Source organism: Papio anubis, chromosome 14 (genome assembly GCF_008728515.1).
Source record: "Papio anubis isolate 15944 chromosome 14, Panubis1.0, whole genome shotgun sequence".
In the NCBI taxonomy this organism is placed as follows: Eukaryota; Metazoa; Chordata; class Mammalia; order Primates; family Cercopithecidae; genus Papio; species Papio anubis.
This window is the reverse complement of record NC_044989.1, coordinates 9,412,309-9,431,624: the sequence shown is the minus strand read 5'-3', so window position 1 is coordinate 9,431,624 and position 19,316 is coordinate 9,412,309. Positions and strand designations below refer to the sequence as shown.

The window sequence follows — 19,316 nt, the reverse complement described above, 5'->3', positions numbered from 1 at the left end:
TGGTGGTGGGTACCTGTAATCTCAGCTACACAGGAGGCTGAGGCCGGAGAATTGCTTGAACCCGGGAGGCAGAGGTTGCAGTGAGCCGAGGTCGCACTACTGCACTCCAACCTGGGTGACAGAGCAAGACTTTGTCTCAAAAAAATAAAAAAAATCTGAAGAACTGCTCTTAGTCATGGATGGCATCACATGTGTGGTTCTCAGTGCGTGCCTGAGGAAATTTTATTACCTTTTTTTTTTTTTTTTTTTGGACGGGGGTTTTCTCTGTCGCCCAGGCTGGAGTGCAGTGGCCAGATCTCAGCTCACTGCAAGCTCCGCCTCCCGGGTTTACACCATTCTCCTGCCTCAGCCTCCGAGTAGTAGCTGGGATTACAGGCGCCCGCCACCTCGCCCGGCTAGTTTTTTGTATTTTTTAGTAGAGACGGGGTTTCACCGTGTTTGCCAGGATGGTCTCGATCTCCTGACCTTGTGATCCACCCGTCTCGGCCTCCCAAAGTGCTGGGATTACAGGCTTGAGCCACCGCGCCCGGCCAGAAATTTTATTACCTTTTATGTGAACGTTAAATGGTACACCAGGATGATTCATTTTTTACCTTTTAAGTATTGAAGTAATAATTTTGAATTATATTTTTTGTTTGTGGTGGAGTTTCTAGGCTGGGCAAGGCAGCTGGGTATGGTGACAGCTGGGTATTATAATTCACACCGTGCCCGAATTATAATATTAAGTCTTATCTACAGGATGACCACACAATGTCTTCCAAAGTGAGATATTTCTAAGAATGAAAAGAAATAGCATTAATAATTGCAATTACTGTTCTAGACCACCACAGTAAAGTGAATTATCTCAATAAAGCAAGCCACACAAATTTTTGGTTCCCTAGAGTGTATGAAAGTCATGCTTATACTATACTGTAGTCTGTTAAGTGCACAATAGCATTTTGTCTAAAAACCAGTGTACGTACCTTAAATAGAAAATAATTGCCAGGAAATCGATCATCTAAGCTTTTAGAAGTTTTTATCTTTTTGCTGGTGGAGGGTCTTGCCTCCATGTTGATGGTTGCTGACTGGTCCTGGGAATGGCCATTGCAATTGCTTAAAACAAGGTAACAGTGAAGTTTGCTGCATCGATTGGTGCTTCCTTTCACAAAAAATTTTTTTTTGTTGTTTTTTTTGAGACAGAGTTTCACTTTTGTGGCCCAGGCTGGAAATGGCATGATCTTGGTTCACCACAACCCTCTGCCTCCCGGGCTCAAGCAGTTCTCCTTAGCCTCCCAAGTAGGTGGGATTACAGGCATGCACTGCCACGCCTGACTAATATGGTATTTTTAGTAGAGACGGGGTTTATCCATGTTGGTTAGGCTGGTCTCGGACTCCTGACCTCAGGTGATCCGCCCGCCTGGGCCTCTCAGAATGCTGGGATTATAGGCGTGAGCCACCATGCCCATCCCTCAAAAGATTTTTCTTTCTTTCTTTTTTTTTTTGAGACGGAGTCTTGCTCTGTTGCCCAGGCTGGAGTACAGTGGCCGGATCTCAGCTCACTGCAAGCTCCGCCTCCCGGATTCAGGCCATTCTCCTGCCTCAGCCTCCCGAGTAGCTGGGACTACAGGCGCCCGCCGCCTCACCCGGCTAGTTTTTTGTATTTTTTAGTAGAGACGGGGTTTCACCATTTTAGCCAGGATGGTCTCGATCTCCTGACCTCGTGATCCGCCCGTCTCGGCCTCCCAAAGTGCTGGGATTACAGGCTTGAGCCACCGCGCCCGGCCAAGATTTTTCTATATAGCATGTGATGCTGTTTGATGGCGTCTCAGCTAGAATAGAATTTCTTTCAAAATCAAAGGCAATCCTCTCAAACCCTGCCACTGCTTTATCAACTGAGTTTATGCAGTGTTTTAAGTCCTTTATTGTCATTTCAACAGTGTTAATGGCATCTTCACCAGAAGTAGATCTCAAGAAACCACTTTCTTTGCTCATCCATGAGAAGCAAGTTACCATCTGTTCAAGTTTTAACGTGTGTTTGCAGCAATTCAGTCACATCTTCAGGCTCCATTTCTAATTCTAGTATTTCTCTTGCTGTTTCCACCACATCTGCAGGTGGAAGATTTCCACTGAAATCTTAAAGTCCTCAAAGTCATTCATGAGAGTAGAAATCAACTTCTTCCAAACTCTTGTTAATGTTAGTATTTTGACTTCTTCCCATGAATCACAAATGTTCTTAATGGCATCTAGAATGGTGAATCCTTTCTAGGTGGTCTTCAATTTATTTTGCCCAGATCCGTCAGAAGAATCACTGTCTATGACAGCTATGGCCTTATGAAATGTATTTCTTAAATAATTCCACTTGAAAGTTGAAATTACTCCTTGATTTATGGGCTGCAGAATGGATGTAGTTTTGTGTTAGCAGGCATGAAAACAGCATTAATCTTGTACATCTCCCTCAGAGCTCTTTGGTAAACAGGGTCTACATTGTCAGTGAGCAATTATAATTTGAAAGGAATCTTTTTTTTCTGAGCAGTAGGTCTCAACAATGAACTTAAAATATTCGGTGAACCATCCTGTAAACAGGTGCTGTCATCCAGGCTTGGTTGGGTGTTCCATTTGTAGAGTGCAGGCAGAGTAGATTTAGCATAATTCTTAAGGATCCTAGGATTTTTGGAATGCTAAATGAGCATTGGCTTCATCTTGAAGTCACCAGCTGCACTAGCCCTGGAGAATCAAGTCCTTGATGGCATCTTCTGGTATAAGGCTGTTTCTTCTACATTGGAAATATGGTACTTTGTGTAGCTACCTTCATTCATCAGTGATATTAGCTAGATCTTCTGGATAACTTACTGCAGCTCTACATTAGCACTTGCACCTTTACCCTGTACTTTTATGTTCTGGAGGTGGTGGCTTCTTTTGGTCAACCTCATGAATCAACCTCTCCTAGCTTCAAATTTTTCTTATGCAGCTTCCTTACTTCTCTCAGCCTTCATCGAATTGAAGAGAATTAAGGCCTTGCTCTGGATTAGGCTTTGATTTAAAGGAATGTTGTGGCTGGCCTCAGCTTCTATCCAGACCACTTAAAGTTTTCTCCATATCATCAATAAGTCTGTTTTGCTTTCTTACCATTTGTGTGTTCACTGTAGTAGTGTTCACTTTTAATTTCCTTCGAGAACTCTTTCTTTGCATTTACAACATCGCTGTTTGGTACAAGAGGCCCAGCTTTAGCTTATCTTGGCTTTTGAAATGCCTTCCTCACTAAGTATAATTATTTCTAGCGTTTGAAAGTAGGATACATGTAACTCATCTTTTCACTTGAACGCTTAAAGGCCATTGTGGGGTTATTAATTGGTCTAATTTTAATATTTTTGTGTCTCAGGGAATAAGTAAGCCAGAGGAGATAGAAGAGATTGGGAGCACCCGATTGTTGGAGCAGTCAGAACAGACACAGCATATATCGATTAAGTTTACCATCTTATGTGGGCATGCATGTGGGTACCCCAAAACAATTACAGTAGTAACATTAATGAGCACTGATCACAGATCGCCATAGTAGATATAATAATCATAAAAAGTTTGAAATATTGGGAGAATTACCAGGTTGTGCCACAGAGACATGAAGTGAGCACACGCTGGTGGAAATTGGCTCTGATAGACATGCTTGATTCAGTGTCGCTACAAACCTTCAATTGGTTAAAACTACAAAAACACACCACAGTATCTGCAAAAGACAATAAAATGAGATCTGTCTGCTGGGACAGACAGTGGGCTTAAACTGGAATGGTCCTGGGCAGCCAGATCACATGGTTGCTTTACTCCTCCAGTATACTTCATTGTTAAAATGTGGTTGTAGAGATTTGGAATTTGGTATAGGATTCAATGAAAAGTTTTAACCTTGGGGATGCAAGGATGTAAGGATCTGATTAGGCTTTGCAACTTGAGTTTGATGTCTGCTGTGTGGTGTCTGCTAAATCCCACAGAGTATGGGATCAGTCACATTGGTTATAAGGTGTGCTTCTGGCTGGGCGCAGTGGCTCATGCCTGTATTCCGAGCATTTTGGGAGGCCGAGGCAGGCAGACCACCTGAAGTCAGGAGTTTCAGACCAGCCTGACCAACATAGAGAAACCTCATCTCTATGAAAAAAAAAATAAATAAATAAATAAATAAATAAAGAGCGAAACTCCGTATCAAAAATAAATAAATAAATAAATAAAAGGATTGCTTCTATCTCTCAAAATTTTTACTTCATTCTATACTTCGTTTTTTTGAAAATGAACTTAACATGGGCACCAGAATGGGGTTGATTCGTCATTCTTGGATTCTAAGTCTTAACAATTTTTTTTTTTTTTTTTAAAGATGGAGTTTCGCTCTTTTGCTCAGGCTGGAGTGCAGTGGCACGATCTTGTCTCACTGCAACCTCTGCCTTCCGGTTTCAAGCGATTCTCCTGCCTCAGCCTCCTGAGTGGCTGGGATTACAGGTGCCCGCCACCATGCCTGGCTAATTTTTGTATTTTTAGTAGCGACAGGGTTTCACCGTGTTGGCCAGGCTGGTTTCGAACTCCTGACGTTGTGATCTGCCCACCTCGGCCTCCCAAAGTGCTGGGATTACAAGTGTGAGCCACTGCACCTGGCCCAACAATTCTTTATTAGTAACATTTTAAAATGGACATTTTAAGGACATTTGACTGTTTAATGCATTCATTTTTTTAATGATTAAAAATATTTCCATAGATGAGTTGATGTTATATGATCAACTTGGATTAAGTCTTAGGTGATTCACTGCCTTCTTCGTTAAGGCAGCAAATCCTTTATGAGATTTAATTCTAGCAGGTATAGTCATAAAATGGTAGTTTCTGAGACCAGAGACCTTTAGATCATAATAGTCTCATTACATAATTACAGAGACAGACACTTGAGAAGGTGTGATTTCCTACAAGATTATAGAGCTAACCATAGTATAAAAGTTCCACAAATGATAATCTAATTTCTAAAACTCAATATTCTGATACCTAACACAGAGTTTACTCTGTCCCTTTTTTGTTTTACTGATTAAATCTCTAAACTGGGCGCTGTGGCTGAGGCCTCTAATCCTAGCACTTTGGGAGACTGAAGAGGGCGGATCCCTTGAGGTTAGGAGTTCGAGACCAGCCATGGTGAAACCCTGTCAGTACTAAAAATGCAGAAATTAGCTGGGTGTGGTGGCAGGTGCCTACAATCCCAGTTACTTGGGGAGGCTGAGGCCGAGGAATCACTTCAACTGGGAGGCGAAGGTTGCAGGTGAGCTGAGGTTGCGCCACTGCACTTCACCCTGGGTTGGCAGAGCGAGACCCCGTCTCAAGGGGGGAAAAAATCTCTAGCTTAGATTTGGCCTTATCTTTATTAGAAACACTCCATTTTAGGGTCTGTTCATATCCTGATTAACTGATAATATAGAAATAATGACTGATACTTGTATCCTAAAGTTAGAGATTCAGCATGATAATAGTGTGTTTGCTAATCAACCTCAGTAAACTATTAGGAAATTGAAACTTCTTAGAACATTTTTTTTGCTTCCTGTTATTTTGCTTGTATTTTAAGGCTCTTCGTAACAGTTATCTACTCTTTCTTAAATAAATCAATCCTATAAATAAGCATAATAAGCTTAATGAGAGACAAGAGTAGCTTAGTCTGTAAAGTGGAAATCACTTATAAATGAATTTAGAATTAAAAGGTTAAGTTGTTGAGTGTTACAGAATTTTACCGCTGAAACCAAATAAATTATTTTGAAAAAGCAGTTGAAGTGGCAAGTAGGATTGTTTTATACAGTAGTTAACTGTTAAAAATCGTATGGGGATTTTGTTTTTCTTCTGGAAGCCTTTTTTTCTAAGATATGGGGGTGGGAGAAAGGAATAGTTACTGTTCTAAATTTGCATTAATGTTATTTCTTGACAGTTTCATTTCTTACTCTTTACGGCTTTTGTGTTATAGTCTATTATTGTTCCCGTCCTGTTTTTCTAAGATTAAACTTATTCTGAGTTCCTTTAGCATTTCTTAAAGCAACCTCTATAATAACTTACGTTCTTTCCTTTTACTTAGCCTTGTTTCTTTGGTCTAGAGTGTTCTAAATTACTAGTTCATCTCGTTATTGTGGGTAGTACATTGACCTCTTAGTTTTCACATTCTCAAAAAGGAACACACTACCATCCACGTTTTACTCCTCAGTCAAGTAACACTGTCAGCACCAGAGGGATCTCCAACATTAGCCCACCAAAACTCCCAAGGTAATAAAATTTGCTAAAGAGTTTACAAGGGAGAGCTCCTGCTTAATTGATAAGAATAATGTACAGCCGGGCGCGGTGGCTCAAGCCTGTAATCCCAGCACTTTGGGAGGCCGAGGCGGGTGGATCACGAGGTCAGGAGATCAAGACTATCCTGGCTAACATGGTGAAACCCCGTCTCTACTAAAAATACAAAAAAACTAGCCGGGTGTGGTGGCAGGCGCCTGTAGTCCCAGCTACTTGGGAGGCTGAGGTGGGAGAATGGCGTGAACCCGGGAGGCAGAGCTTGCAGTGAGCCGAGATCACGCCACTGCACTCCAGCCTGGGAGCACAGCGAGACTCCGTCTCAAAAAAAAAAAAAAAAAAAAGAATAATGTACAGAAGAAGTCAGTGGGGGAACTTCTAACTATGCTCCCTCTTGGCGACTTTTTTTTTTCTTTTCTTTTTTTTTTTTGAGATGGAGTTTCGCTCTTGTTGCCCAGGCTGGAGTATAATATCTCAGCTCACTGGAACTTCTGCCTCCCGGGTTCACGCAGTTCTCCTGCGTCAGCCTCCCAAATAGCTGGAATTACAGGCATGCATCACCACGCCCAGCTAATTTTGTATTTTTAGTAGAAATGGGGTTTCACCATGTTGGTCAGGCTGGTCTCAAACTCCTGACCTCAAGTGATTCACCCGCCTCAGCCTCCCAAAGTGCTGGGATAACAGGCGTGAGCCATGGCACCTGGCCCTCCCTCCTGACCTCTTACCAGTACCCTTATTTGGAAAGACTTTCAGGGAGTTATGTGTCCGTTTGGGGTTTTTGGTCTCTGATCTGTATTTTTTACAATAATTTTAAAAGATTACACATTTGTAGCCTATATTCCATCTGGTATTAATAATATTTGGTATTGATAATACAGATACAGACTTGATTATTTGGGTAAGACATGAAGCAGAATCCATTATGTCTTTTAGTTGAGCTAAAGTATACATCTTTACTACTGATAGTATATGGAAAGACGGAATTATTCTGTACCTGTTGTTTCCTTCACAGAGAGCTAGTGGCATCTGACAAAGAACCATGATACCTGGCTGAACAACTCCAGGATGGAAGTAATGCCCAAGTCAGTTTATAAAAGCCCAACACTGTAAATCATACGTAATGGCTATATGCAAATTAGTAGTCTAAGTTAATAATTTTAGAAAGGAAAGGTTAGCTCATAAGTGGCTGTGTTGTAATGAATGCAGCAGCTGTTTGGCAACTTTCTGAATGCTTGGAAGGCCCTTTGTCCACAGTCCTTGTGAACACCCACACATCTAGCATGCGTGACTCAGGAGAGACTAGTGCTAGACTGGAAGTTTCTCTCTTTCCTACTCCTCACCCTAAACCCTTGTTCTGGTCAGACTTTTCTTAGCCCCTGCTCTTACACATCTACCACAGTTAACAGAGCACTAGGTCTTGAAGGTACTGAGTAGCTTTTTTTGTGACTATAAATAATATCTTCACCAGAGCTGGCACCTTTTTGGAGATCCTGTGGAATTTCATTGTAACTGACTGACTCACTTAGAGGAACAAGAAAAGTGAGAGGCATCTTACTTTGTATTAGGGTTCCTTGGTGTGGGTACAGGCAGAGGTGGTATTTCTCTTGGTATAAATACTATGTTTGCCTTCTTTGATATTACTTCTCAGAATCCACTCATTTAAAGATTCCAATGACTGAGTCAGTTTGAGATCTAGAACTTTTTTGTGACTATCTCACTATTGCTTCCTACCCCCCTCCTTCCACCACAACCCTAAATTCAGTTCATAAAAATAGTTTTTAGTATGAAAGTCATCCATAATACATAAAAATGGTAATAGAGGAAAAAGTTAAAGTAATGTAATTTTTTAGGATTCAGGTGTCTCGGTTTATTACATAACTATTAAAATTATATTGGTGATGTTGAGCACAATAAATTCTGAAAATCTGATTCGTCTGTTCTTTTTACAGTTAAGAGTGTAGTGATGCTGGAGCAGCACTTGTCACAGTTACCTTTAGTTTGGGTGTGGCCCTAATGACCTCTGTTGCCACACTCCTGGCTCAGCAACTTTCCAACTTGAGCCACAATTTTGATACTCATCACTTTTATAATGTATAAACTTCTGGGACTTCGATACATAATTTTATACTAATTTTTTTTGTGCACGTGCACGCGTGTGTATGTGTGCGTGTTTTAACTTTCTCTGGCCTCAGGCCCTTAAAAAAAATATATATGAATATATATGTGTGTGTGTGTGTGTATATATATATTATCTAGATATTTAAAATCTTTTTTGAATTAAAGGATTTTAAATGTTTTTCTGTTTTTTTTTGTTTTTTTTGTTTTTTTTTCTTTTAGAGACATGGTCTCTTTTGCTCTGTCTCCCAGGCTGGAATGCAGTGGCACGACCGTGGCTTACTGAAACCTCCACCCCCAGGGTTTAAGCCTTTCTTCTGCCTCAGCCTTCCAAGTAGCTGGGACTACAGGTGTGTGCCACCACACCTAATTTTTTAAAAATTCTTTGGAGAGACAGGGTCCTATTATGTTGCCCAGGCTGATCTCAAACTCCTGGGATGATAGGCATGACCTGTTGCACATGGCCTCTGTTTATTTTCTCTAAAAATAACTTGCGGGCCAGGAGCATTTGCTCACGCCTATCATCCCAGCACTTTGGGAGGCCGAGGTGGTCAGATCACTTGAGGTCAGGAGTTTGAGACCAGCCTGGTCAACATGGTGAAACCCTGTTTCTACTAAAAATACAAAAATAAGCTGGGCGTGGTGGTGTGTGCCTGTAGTCCCAGCTGCTCGGGAGACTGAGGCAGGAGAATCGCTTGAGCCTGGGAGGTGGAGGTTGCAGTGAGCCAAGATCACACCACTGCACTCACACTGGGCAGTAGAGAGACTTTGTCTAAAAAAAACCATGAATGCAGTGATTGCGTTTTGTTAGACCACTTTTAGTCAGATAAACAAGAAGAAAGTTCTTGGTTAGAATTGTATTTTCTAAACTTTTGTTATTTTAAATTTATAAACAGCTTTCCTTTTCTTTACCAATTATGTGAATTTGACTCAACCTTACTTGTTTATTCTCCAGACTTGCCAGTTTGGTATCATAGATAGTATTTTTATGTAATATTAACTGATTGTATCTGTGGTTATTTTTCCAAAATGTAAAAAGGATCTTCTCTCTTCCCTGCTTTAAAACGTTCACTAGTTTCACTTTTCCTAGAGCAGTGCTTTTCAAACTCTGTCCCTGGGCAGGCAAACTGTGTACCTAGGCTGATACTAGCCAACATTTACTGAGTACTTAACATGTGACACTATTCCAGGCTTTTGACATCTGTTATTGGTTTTATTCTCAAAACAAACCAATGAAGTAGGTATTAGTATCTTAACATTTTTGTGAGAATTTTGTTTTGCTTTGTAATATTTAATACAAAAAGACTTTTTTTGGTTTGTTTTTGTTTTTGTTTGTTTGAGACGGAGTCTCGCACCGTCGCCCAGGCTGCAGTGTAGTGGCGTCATCTCGGTTCGCTGCAACCTCCACCTCCCAGGTTCAAGCGATTCTCCTGCCTCAGCCTCCTGAGTAGCTGGGATTACAGGTGCCCACCACCACGCCCGGCTAATTTTTTGTATTTTTAGTAGAGACGGCGTTTCACTATGTTGACCAGGCTGGTCTCGAACTCCTGATTTTGTGATCTGCCCGCCTCGGCCTCCCAAAGTGCTGGGATTACAGGCATGAGCCACCGCACCCGTCCCTAAAAAGGTTTTTAAATGGATGACTAGCATCAAGAAAAATTGAATCTAAGAAGATTTCTATCATATTTGTCTTTTGTGACTTTTTATACTCCAAGGCATACCATATCCTGTACCTCTAGAAGTGAAAATTTCTTTGTATGAAATTAGGAACAAAAGACATACTCAAGAACTTTTTTAAAAAAATAGATTTCGTAGACCTAAAATTATTCTTTTAAATTGCTGTGCTAAGTTTCTAAACCTGTTACTCTCGATTCCTGTATTTACCTCATTTTAGATGCACACTTGACTGCAGAGGACACTGAGTAGCACTGTTCTCCCTCGTACTTGATGTTTTAAACATTTTGTTTCCCCTCCCTAAAATGAGTGCACCTCCCTGTTTTCTGCTTGGTGCATTTCTACTTTTCCTTCTTGACACCTCAAATACTCTTTCCCTGGGAATCCTGTCTTAACTGGAGGCCATCTCCAGCAGAGCCAGATGCTCCCTCTTTGTGCTTTCTTAGCGCCGTATCCACATCTTTCTTAATGCTTGGTGTGTAGTTGGTGTACTTAACAGACTGTGAGCTTCTTGAGGGCAGGGGCCTGATTTTAAGTCTTCTCTATATCCATTATAGCACCTAGCAGGTATGAAAATGTTTGTTGAATGAATGGATGAGTGAACAGACAGGCTGTTTCAAATTACAATGTTTGGTGTAATCTAGAATCTAGCCTTACCATTAGAAACTATAGGCTACATCATTTAAAGCCTCCCAGGGCAACTAGTGGCAACAACCTAACCCCTGCTATAAGAACATGTTTCAAGTCCAGGCTTGTATGGTGTAGTATTACTGTAGTAGTTAATGATTGAAATGCCCACTAGGCAGAAGTTTTATCATTTAATGATAATGTGCAATAGGCAGAAGTTTAGTGCCTAATGTTCTGTCTTATTTATTTCAGGAATTGTTGGATAAATATTTAATAGCCAATGCAACTAATCCAGAGAGTAAGGTCTTCTATCTGAAAATGAAGGGTGATTACTTCCGGTACCTTGCTGAAGTTGCATGTGGTGATGATCGAAAACGTAAGTATATTTGTTATATGGGCAAAAGTAGAATTAAAAAAAAGAAATGGGGATAAATGGGATACTGTGACAGTATACGTAGTCTTAAGGCTCTTTGTGACTTAAAAATAATTCAGTGTATATCAAGAAAATTAGTATTACCTTACGTTCTCAAAAATGAAAATTGGGTTATAAATTTACATCATATGCTGTTTAAAAAAATTAAGCTCATCTATGAACTCTGTAATCTCGTATGGTATTATTTAGAATGGGCTTTATCTTTTATGCTTTTTAGAATTTTGGTTCACCATATTTTTAGCTCCAGAGTTTTTTGTGTAAACTTTATGAGTGATTCTGCATTTCACATGGCCTTTCTGTCATCATGCCTTAAAACTTCAGATGACTGGAAATTACATACAGAACATGGAAACAGGTTGTTGTGCTTTTTCTGTTTGTCATATTAATTCATTATCGTCTATTTTAAGGGGTCATAACATTGACTGCTAATTACATATAATCAAATTTCTGAGGAGGAGAGGTGAAATGAGTGTGTTATTGCTGGTGTATAACTTGTTCCAACTTCACAGTAAGTTTGAATGACCCATATGGTTAGGTTTTACTTGAGAAGGTTGAATACATAGGAATTGTTGATTAATCAAGTAGTGGTCATAAAAATAGATTTTAGTATTAAATACCTATATTTATTTATTTATTTATTTATTTACCTAGACTATCATAGAAAACATGGATATGGGAAAAAGTGACCAAATTGCCTAACTTGATAATAAAAAAGTGAATTTATTCGCAATGAGTGTCTCCTGGGATACTGGTAGCTGAGTGTAAGATAGAGCTCATTAAATTTAGTGTATGTGCTTGCTACCAGATTTATCAAGTTCTGGGTAATAGAAGTATCAGTTCCTTATTTTTTCTAGTAAGTTTGTTATTTTGTTCTTAATTTTGCCCTGTCTACAAAGATATACCCCTACAAATAGTTACTATGACCTGAAAATGAGTTTTGCCATCCTAAATATCAGTGTAACTGCATATATAAAGAGAACTTGTACTTGAGAAACTGTTGTACCTTGCTATAACAAAATCTGTATACTAAACTAACTTATTCTGTTACTGATGTGTAATTTCTGTTGCCATGAAGATAAGCAGAATTGGACATGATACTGGCACAGAACTGTACATTTAAGTATCAGAAAGCCAAAGAGAAGTATTTGGGAGATTGAGACATAGCTGTAGCTTTAACCTGATTTAACCCTTAGGATCTCATTGGCACTTTCTGATCTCACACGTAGTCCCATTTACATTCTGATAGTCTGGGATTCGTAGATAGGCTGTCTTTATAACCTAATTGCCGAGACACTGGTGCTTCCTAATTTGTCAGGCTGGAAGAACTTCTTATTGCATGCGGGCTATACCAGTCAGGATTAGATCAATAAATGTGCCATTTCAGAGGAAGGAAAATGAACATGATTCAGGTCATAAAGAGATAGCTTAATTCTCTTACATCAGTATCTCTAAAGCTGTAATAGGCCAGTGGCCTCATACAGAAAACTCCCCTTTTCAAAACATGGGTATAATCAGATTAGTGTTGGTAATACTGAACATTTTGTGAAAGGAGAGTACCATTTTAATTAGGCCAGTAATCAAACTCAGGTCAGAGCAGATTTTGTCCTATGTATGGAAACTTTTATATTGCCTTTCATATAGTATCTCTTGATACTAAGAATCAGTATTTCTCCAAATCAGAAAAATAGAGATTTTGGTGTTGATGATCTTTGTAAAGTTCACATTATTTCGGGAAAGGGTATTCCAGTCAAATTATTATTATTATTATTATTATTATTATTATTATTATTATTATTTTTGAGACGGAGTTTCACTCTCGTTAACCAGGCTGAAGTGCAATGGTGTGATCTTGGCTCACCGCAAGCTCTGCCTCCTGAGTTCAAGTGAGGCTCATGCCTCAGCCTCCCAAGTAGCTGGGATTACAGGCATGCACCACCACTCCCAGCTAATTTTTGTGTTATTAGTATAGCTGGGGTTTCTCCATGTTGTCAGGCTGGTCTTGAACTCCCAACCTCAGGTAATCTGCCCGCCTCGGCCTTCCAAAGTGCTGGGATTACAGGTGTTAGCCACCGCACCCTATCCAAATTATTTTTCGTTGCTGCATTTCCAAGTAATAGAATTAAAAGACATAAAATAAGAAAATAGTTTTAGCCTAGGGATGGAAAAAAGTCTGATTTACTATATCTCATGTTTTTTTCCATTAAGCTGTTTATATGTAAGCAACATTCTAAACTGGTTTTTTGTTTTGTTTGTTTGTTTGTGACAAACTCTGTCACGCACGTTCGGAGTGCAGCAGCATGATCTTGGCTCACTGCAGCTTCAGCCTCCTGGGTTCAAACCACCTCAGCCTCCCAAGTAGCCAGAGCTGCAGACATACACCACCATGCCTAGGTTTTTTTTTTTTTTTTTTTTTCCGTAGAGACAGGGATAAGGTTTCCCTATGTTGCCCAGGCTGGTCTTGAACTCTCGGGTTCAAGTGATCCCCCTGCCTCACCCTCCCAAAGTGTTGGGATTACAGGTATGAGCCACTGCACCTGGCCATAAATAAGTTCTTAAATACCCAGTACACAATATTGTTTTTGTGTGTTTATTTGTTTGTTTTTGAGACAGAGTGTCATTCTGTCACCCAAGCTGGAGTATAGTGGTGCGTTCTCAGCTCACTGCAACCTCTGCCTACCAGGGTTCAGGCAATTCTCATGCCTCAGCCTCCTGAGTAGCTGGGATTAGAGATCCCCGCCATGACGCCTGGCTAATGTTTGTATTTTTGGTAGAGACAGGGTTTCGTCATGTTGGCCAGGCTGGTCTTGAACTCCTGATCTCAAGTGATCCCTCCGCCTCGGCCTCCCAAAGTGCTGGGATTATAGGTGTGAGTCACTGCACCTGGCCATGATAATGGTTTTTGTTAGCTACCGTGATTTTAAAAGACCCATACAGAGAAAAATCTTGGTTCTACCAAGAGCTAGTAGCGAATGTTCAAGTTGTTAATGTACTATGCACTGGATTGTTATTTTTAATATTGCACTTATTTTTTTCTCTTCACAGAAACGATAGATAATTCCCAAGGAGCTTACCAAGAGGCATTTGATATAAGCAAGAAAGAGATGCAACCCACACACCCAATCCGCCTGGGGCTTGCTCTTAACTTTTCTGTATTTTACTATGAGATTCTTAATAACCCAGAGCTTGCCTGCACGCTGGCTAAAACGGTAAGATGTGTGTCCAGGAAATACCTACTTTAGCTACAGTTATTTGAGATACCAGGTATGTTAATTTATAGGTATTTTACTTGGTTACCCAGGGATGATTTCTACTATGTTTATTTTGAAATCTCCTCTTTTTCTTACCATCATGATTACCTTATTCCTGCCCCTGACACCTTAACTCTACCCTATGATTATAAGCAGTGATACATCTACAGAGCATACTGAGCAGAGTAATCAAAGAAGGATAAATGATATAAAGAAGGAAACTTAAAAGATTGGAAAGTCATGCCTGCTAGGTTTGGTTACTAGAATAGCTGTGCATTAGCCACACTCCTCAAAGTGGCTCAAAACGAGAGAATAAAGAGGACACTGTACAGATAACTACTACTACTTATTGGAAAGAAGTATATTAAGCATTACTGCTGTTCTGTTTGTCCTGTGAAAGAACCAAGACATGCTTGTTTACTTAAATGTATAGTTTTATAGAATTCCAGTTATACTCATAAGTTCTTAAACTGAGAGTGTGAGAGAATGGTTCTGTTGAGTTTGTTGATGGTAGAACATAAGGTGGGTGTTCACTTATTTTGTAAAATTGGTTTGTAATTGTAGAATAACCAGTTTTTGTCAATGCACATATTTTACCATGGATATTAATATTTATCAGGCTTTTGATGAGGCCATTGCTGAACTTGATACACTGAATGAAGACTCATACAAAGACAGCACCCTCATCATGCAGTTGCTTAGAGACAACCTAACAGTGAGTTGTTTACTCTTTAATTTTATTTCCTTTTCAGAAACAAAAATATATTTTATTTTGGACTTTGTGTCTTTTAGGGCAGATACATAAGAACTGAAAGTATGACATATGTGTTAGTATTTTATGGGATAAACATTATTTTGTAGGCAGGTTTTCAAGTTGAATAGGCATTTTATCAGACCTTCCTGAGAAGTAACATTATAGGAACTCAGCTGTTTCATTGGGATGAAGATGTTGATAAATTATGTTAATAAAGAGAGCTTCTAAAGTTTCAATAATTTGGGGCAAATCAGCTATAGCCAGTTAGGGACTATCTAGATATCTAGGCTTTCTTAAAATCACATGAAGTACCTCGTTCTAATGAAAGTTTACTTTGTGAATTTTTAGGGAGTAAACCTGTACCTAAATTTACTCCTTCTCTGCTTCTAGGCCAAAGTCTCTGTTTTGTTTGTCTTTTTCTCCCTGCTTCTTAGATAGGCAATTGATAAAGGAAATAATCAAGAAAAAGTACAGCTTAAGCTTTACTTTAACATTCTTTTGTAGGTTCAAGTAAATTTGATAGTTAAAATCTTAGACTTCACAGAATGAAAAAGAAGGGAACAAATCTTTTAATATAAATCTCGTCCTCTCAGCCCCCTTGTTTAGTGCTTTATCATTTACTAGATAGTATTTTTTAAATTAGCACCATGTCTGTTCAATTTTGCTGAATAGGGTGTTTATGCATCCACTGAAAGGGAAATAAAGACCCTGCATTTCTAGCCATAAGAAGTCCCTGTGGTTGTGAGGGGACAATGGAAGATGATCAGCAAATAGTTCTGCAGAGGAAGAGCAAATTAGGCAGTTATACCTCTTCCCAGATGTGTACCTTGGAGCTAACTATCTTTTAATCAGTTTTGTTTTCTCTATTATGGAGACAGGTCTTTGGGGGATTTTGTTTTGTTTATTTTTATTTATTTTAGTATCTTCATAATAACCTAAGGATTATGTAAGATTCTAGCTTTTCTGAAATTAACACTAATGTCTTGGTGTTGGTCTAATAAAGTACAATTATAGTCAACAAATATTTCCCTTCTTCACTTCATCTTTCTATCCTAAAAATAGAGAGATCATGGAAGATCCGCTTAGTTTTAACATTCTGTCTAATTCAAGAACCTTGTCTATACATGCACACATTGCTTCTCTGTAGCTTCCATCACCCACTTCTGTTTAATTCTTGGAGAAACACAAAGTAAGTCTGCTTTTGCTATAGTTTAGCTCTTCACACACTTTAAAATTGTTAACCATGATTGTGGCTTTTTCCTCCCTGTGAAAATTTTTTGCTTTATTAGTCTGTAATAATACTGCAGTAGTGCTTTCAAGAAGAGCATTGGGCTGCTGGGAATAGAGACAGCATTAAATTCTAAGACTGTCACTTTGCTTATTATGAAAGTAGAGTGCCTTTTTTAAAAAGTTACTTTTTTTTTTTGAGACAGGATCTCGCCCTGTCACCTAGGCTGGAGTGCAGTCTCGTAATCATGGCTCACTGCAGCCTCAACCTCCTGGATTCAAGCAGTCCTCCTGCCTCAGCCTCCTGAGTAGTTAGGACTATAGGCACACACCACCCCGTACCTGGCCAATTTTGTTTTTGAAATTTTTTGTAGACATGGGATCTTGCTATGTTGTCCAGGCTGGTGTTGAACTGGCCTCATGCGATCTTCTCATCTTGGCCTCCCTACGTGCTGGGATTACAGGCGTTAGCCACTGTGCCTGGCCAAGTGCTTTTTAAATAAAAAGGAAGCTATAAAACCATATATCCAATGACATGTGTGTATGCCATTTTGTAAATGCATAGTGAAAGGTCTGCAAGGATGTGATGGTCTTTGGGGTTTTGAGAGAGAACTTCAGTCTTAGTCAAGATCTCCATTGTTTGAGGAATTTATTACTCTTGTAGTTATTTTTGATATGACAGTAGTACTTAGTGTAATGGCCTAATCTAGAAATAATGACTTAATATGATTCTTCTTTTTCTAGCTTTGGACATCAGACAGTGCAGGAGAAGAATGTGATGCGGCAGAAGGGGCTGAAAACTAAATCCATACAGGGTGTCATCCTTCTTTCCTTCAAGAAACCTTTTTACACATCTCCATTCCTTATTCCACTTGGATTTCCTATAGCAAAGAAACCCATTCATGTGTATGGAATCAACTGTTTATAGTCTTTTCACACTGCAGCTTTGGGAAAACTTCATTCCTTGATTTGTGTTTGTCTTGGCCTTCCTGGTGTGCAGTACTGCTGTAGAAAAGTATTAATAGCTTCATTTCATATAAACATAAGTAACTCCCAAACACTTATGTAGAGGACTAAAAATGTATCTGGTATTTAAGTAATCTGAACCAGTTCTGCAAGTGACTGTGTTTTGTATTACTGTGAAGATAAGAAAATGTAGTTAATTACAATTTAAACAGTGTTCCACATAACTTCTTAATTTCTACATTCCCTCCCTTACTCTTCAGGGGTTTCCTTTCAGTAAGCAACTTTTCCATGCTCTTAATGTATTCCTTTTTAGTAGGAATCCGGAAGTATTAGATTGAATGGAAAAGCACTTGCCATCTCTGGCTGGGGTCACAAATTGAAATGGCTCCTATATCACATAAGGAGGTCTTGTATATCTGTGGCAACAGGGAGTTTCCTTATTCACTCTTTATTTGCTGCTGTTTAAGTTGCCAACCTCCCTTCCCAATAAAAATTCACTTACACCTCCTGCCTTTGTAGTTCTGGTATTCACTTTACTATGTGATAGAAGTAGCATGTTGCTGCCAGAATACAAACATTGCTTTTGGCAAATTAAAGTGCATGTCATTTCTTAATACACTAGAAAGGGGAAATAAAGTACACAAGTCCAAGTCTAAACCTTTAGTACTTTTCCATGCAGATTTGTGCACATGTGAGAGGGTGTCCAGTTTGTCTAGTGATTGTTATTTAGAGAGTTGGACCACTATTGTGTGTTGCTAATCATTGACTGTAGTCCCAAAAAAGCCTTGTGAAAATGTTATGCCCTATGTAACAGCAGAGTAACAGAAAATAAAATTACATTTTATAAACCATTTACTATGGCTTTGTAACAATTGCATACCCATATTTTAAGGGACAGGTGAATTTACTACTTTCTAAAGTTTATTGATACTTCCCTTTTATGTAAAATGTAGTAGTGATACCTATATTTCTGCATTGTGCATTGTGACACACTTGTCTAGGGATGCCTGGAAATGTATAAAATTGGACTGCATTTCTTAGAGTGTTTTACTATAGATCAGTCTCATGGGCCATCTCTTCCTCAGATGTAAATGATATCTGGTTAAGTGTTATATGGAATAAAGTGGACATTTTAAAACTAGCAGAGTTAATTATGTGATTGTGAGTGCCTTGGCTGTTGTTAGAATTGTGCTACAGTGGATATTCAAAAGGAATGTAAGAGTTCAGATACAGATACTCCTCAACTCAAAATGGGGCTATACCCTGATAAATCCATTGTAAGATGAAAATACTAAGTCAGAAATGCATTGAATACACCTAACCTAATGAACATTATACCTTAGCCTATCCAACATTAAATGTGCCCAGAACACTTATCCCTACAGTTGGGCAAGATCAAAGAGCATGAAGCTTATTTTATACTAAAGTGTTGGATTTCTCATGTAATTTTGAACCCTGAAAGTGAAAAACATTCATTGTATGGGTACTTGAAGTATGCTTTCTACTGAATGCCTGTCACTTTTGCACCATTGTAAAGTCAAAAAATTAAGTTGGGGACTCTATACTTCTGTTGGTAAACATTCAATCTTACTATTAGTGAGTTCAAAATAATTTTGGTTTTATAGTATCACAATGGCTGTTTTACTAACCGATCTCAGATTAGTAAAAATAACTGAGACTGAATGACTTGAGAACTGATTTTTAAGTCAGAAGATAATCTGAAAAAATAGCTATGTAGGATTCTTGATCCTAAAATGTGAATATGAAACAAGTACATTTATACTTGTTTTCCTTTCTTTTTTTTTTTTTTGAGACAGAGTTTCACTCTGTCCCCCAGGCTAGAGTGCAGTGGTGTGCAACCTCCGCCTTCTGGGTTCAACCGATTCTCCTGCCTCAGCCTCCCGAGTAGCTGGGATTATAGGCACCCACCACCACGCCTGGCTAATTTTTTGTATTTTTAGTAGAGACGGGGTTTCACTGTTGGCAGGGTGGTCTTGGAACGTCTGACCTC

At 39.1% G+C, this 19,316-nt stretch overlaps 1 protein-coding gene across 4 annotated transcripts in view; it reads left to right on the top strand.

Annotated features, from left to right (window-relative positions):
* The window catches only part of YWHAQ (tyrosine 3-monooxygenase/tryptophan 5-monooxygenase activation protein theta), a 49,224-nt gene extending 30,778 nt beyond the window's left edge, over positions 1-18,446 (top strand). For all 4 annotated transcript variants that reach the window (XM_003908257.4, XM_021924564.2, XM_021924563.2 and 1 more), the window contains 4 exons: positions 10,930-11,053; positions 14,153-14,316; positions 14,978-15,073; positions 17,084-18,446. In XM_003908257.4, coding sequence (XP_003908306.2) covers positions 10,930-11,053; positions 14,153-14,316; positions 14,978-15,073; positions 17,084-17,143 — 444 coding nt within the window. In that variant the 3' untranslated portion in view covers positions 17,144-18,446. The remainder of the gene's footprint in view (positions 1-10,929; positions 11,054-14,152; positions 14,317-14,977; positions 15,074-17,083) is intronic.
* Positions 18,447-19,316: the final 870 nt, after the last annotated feature.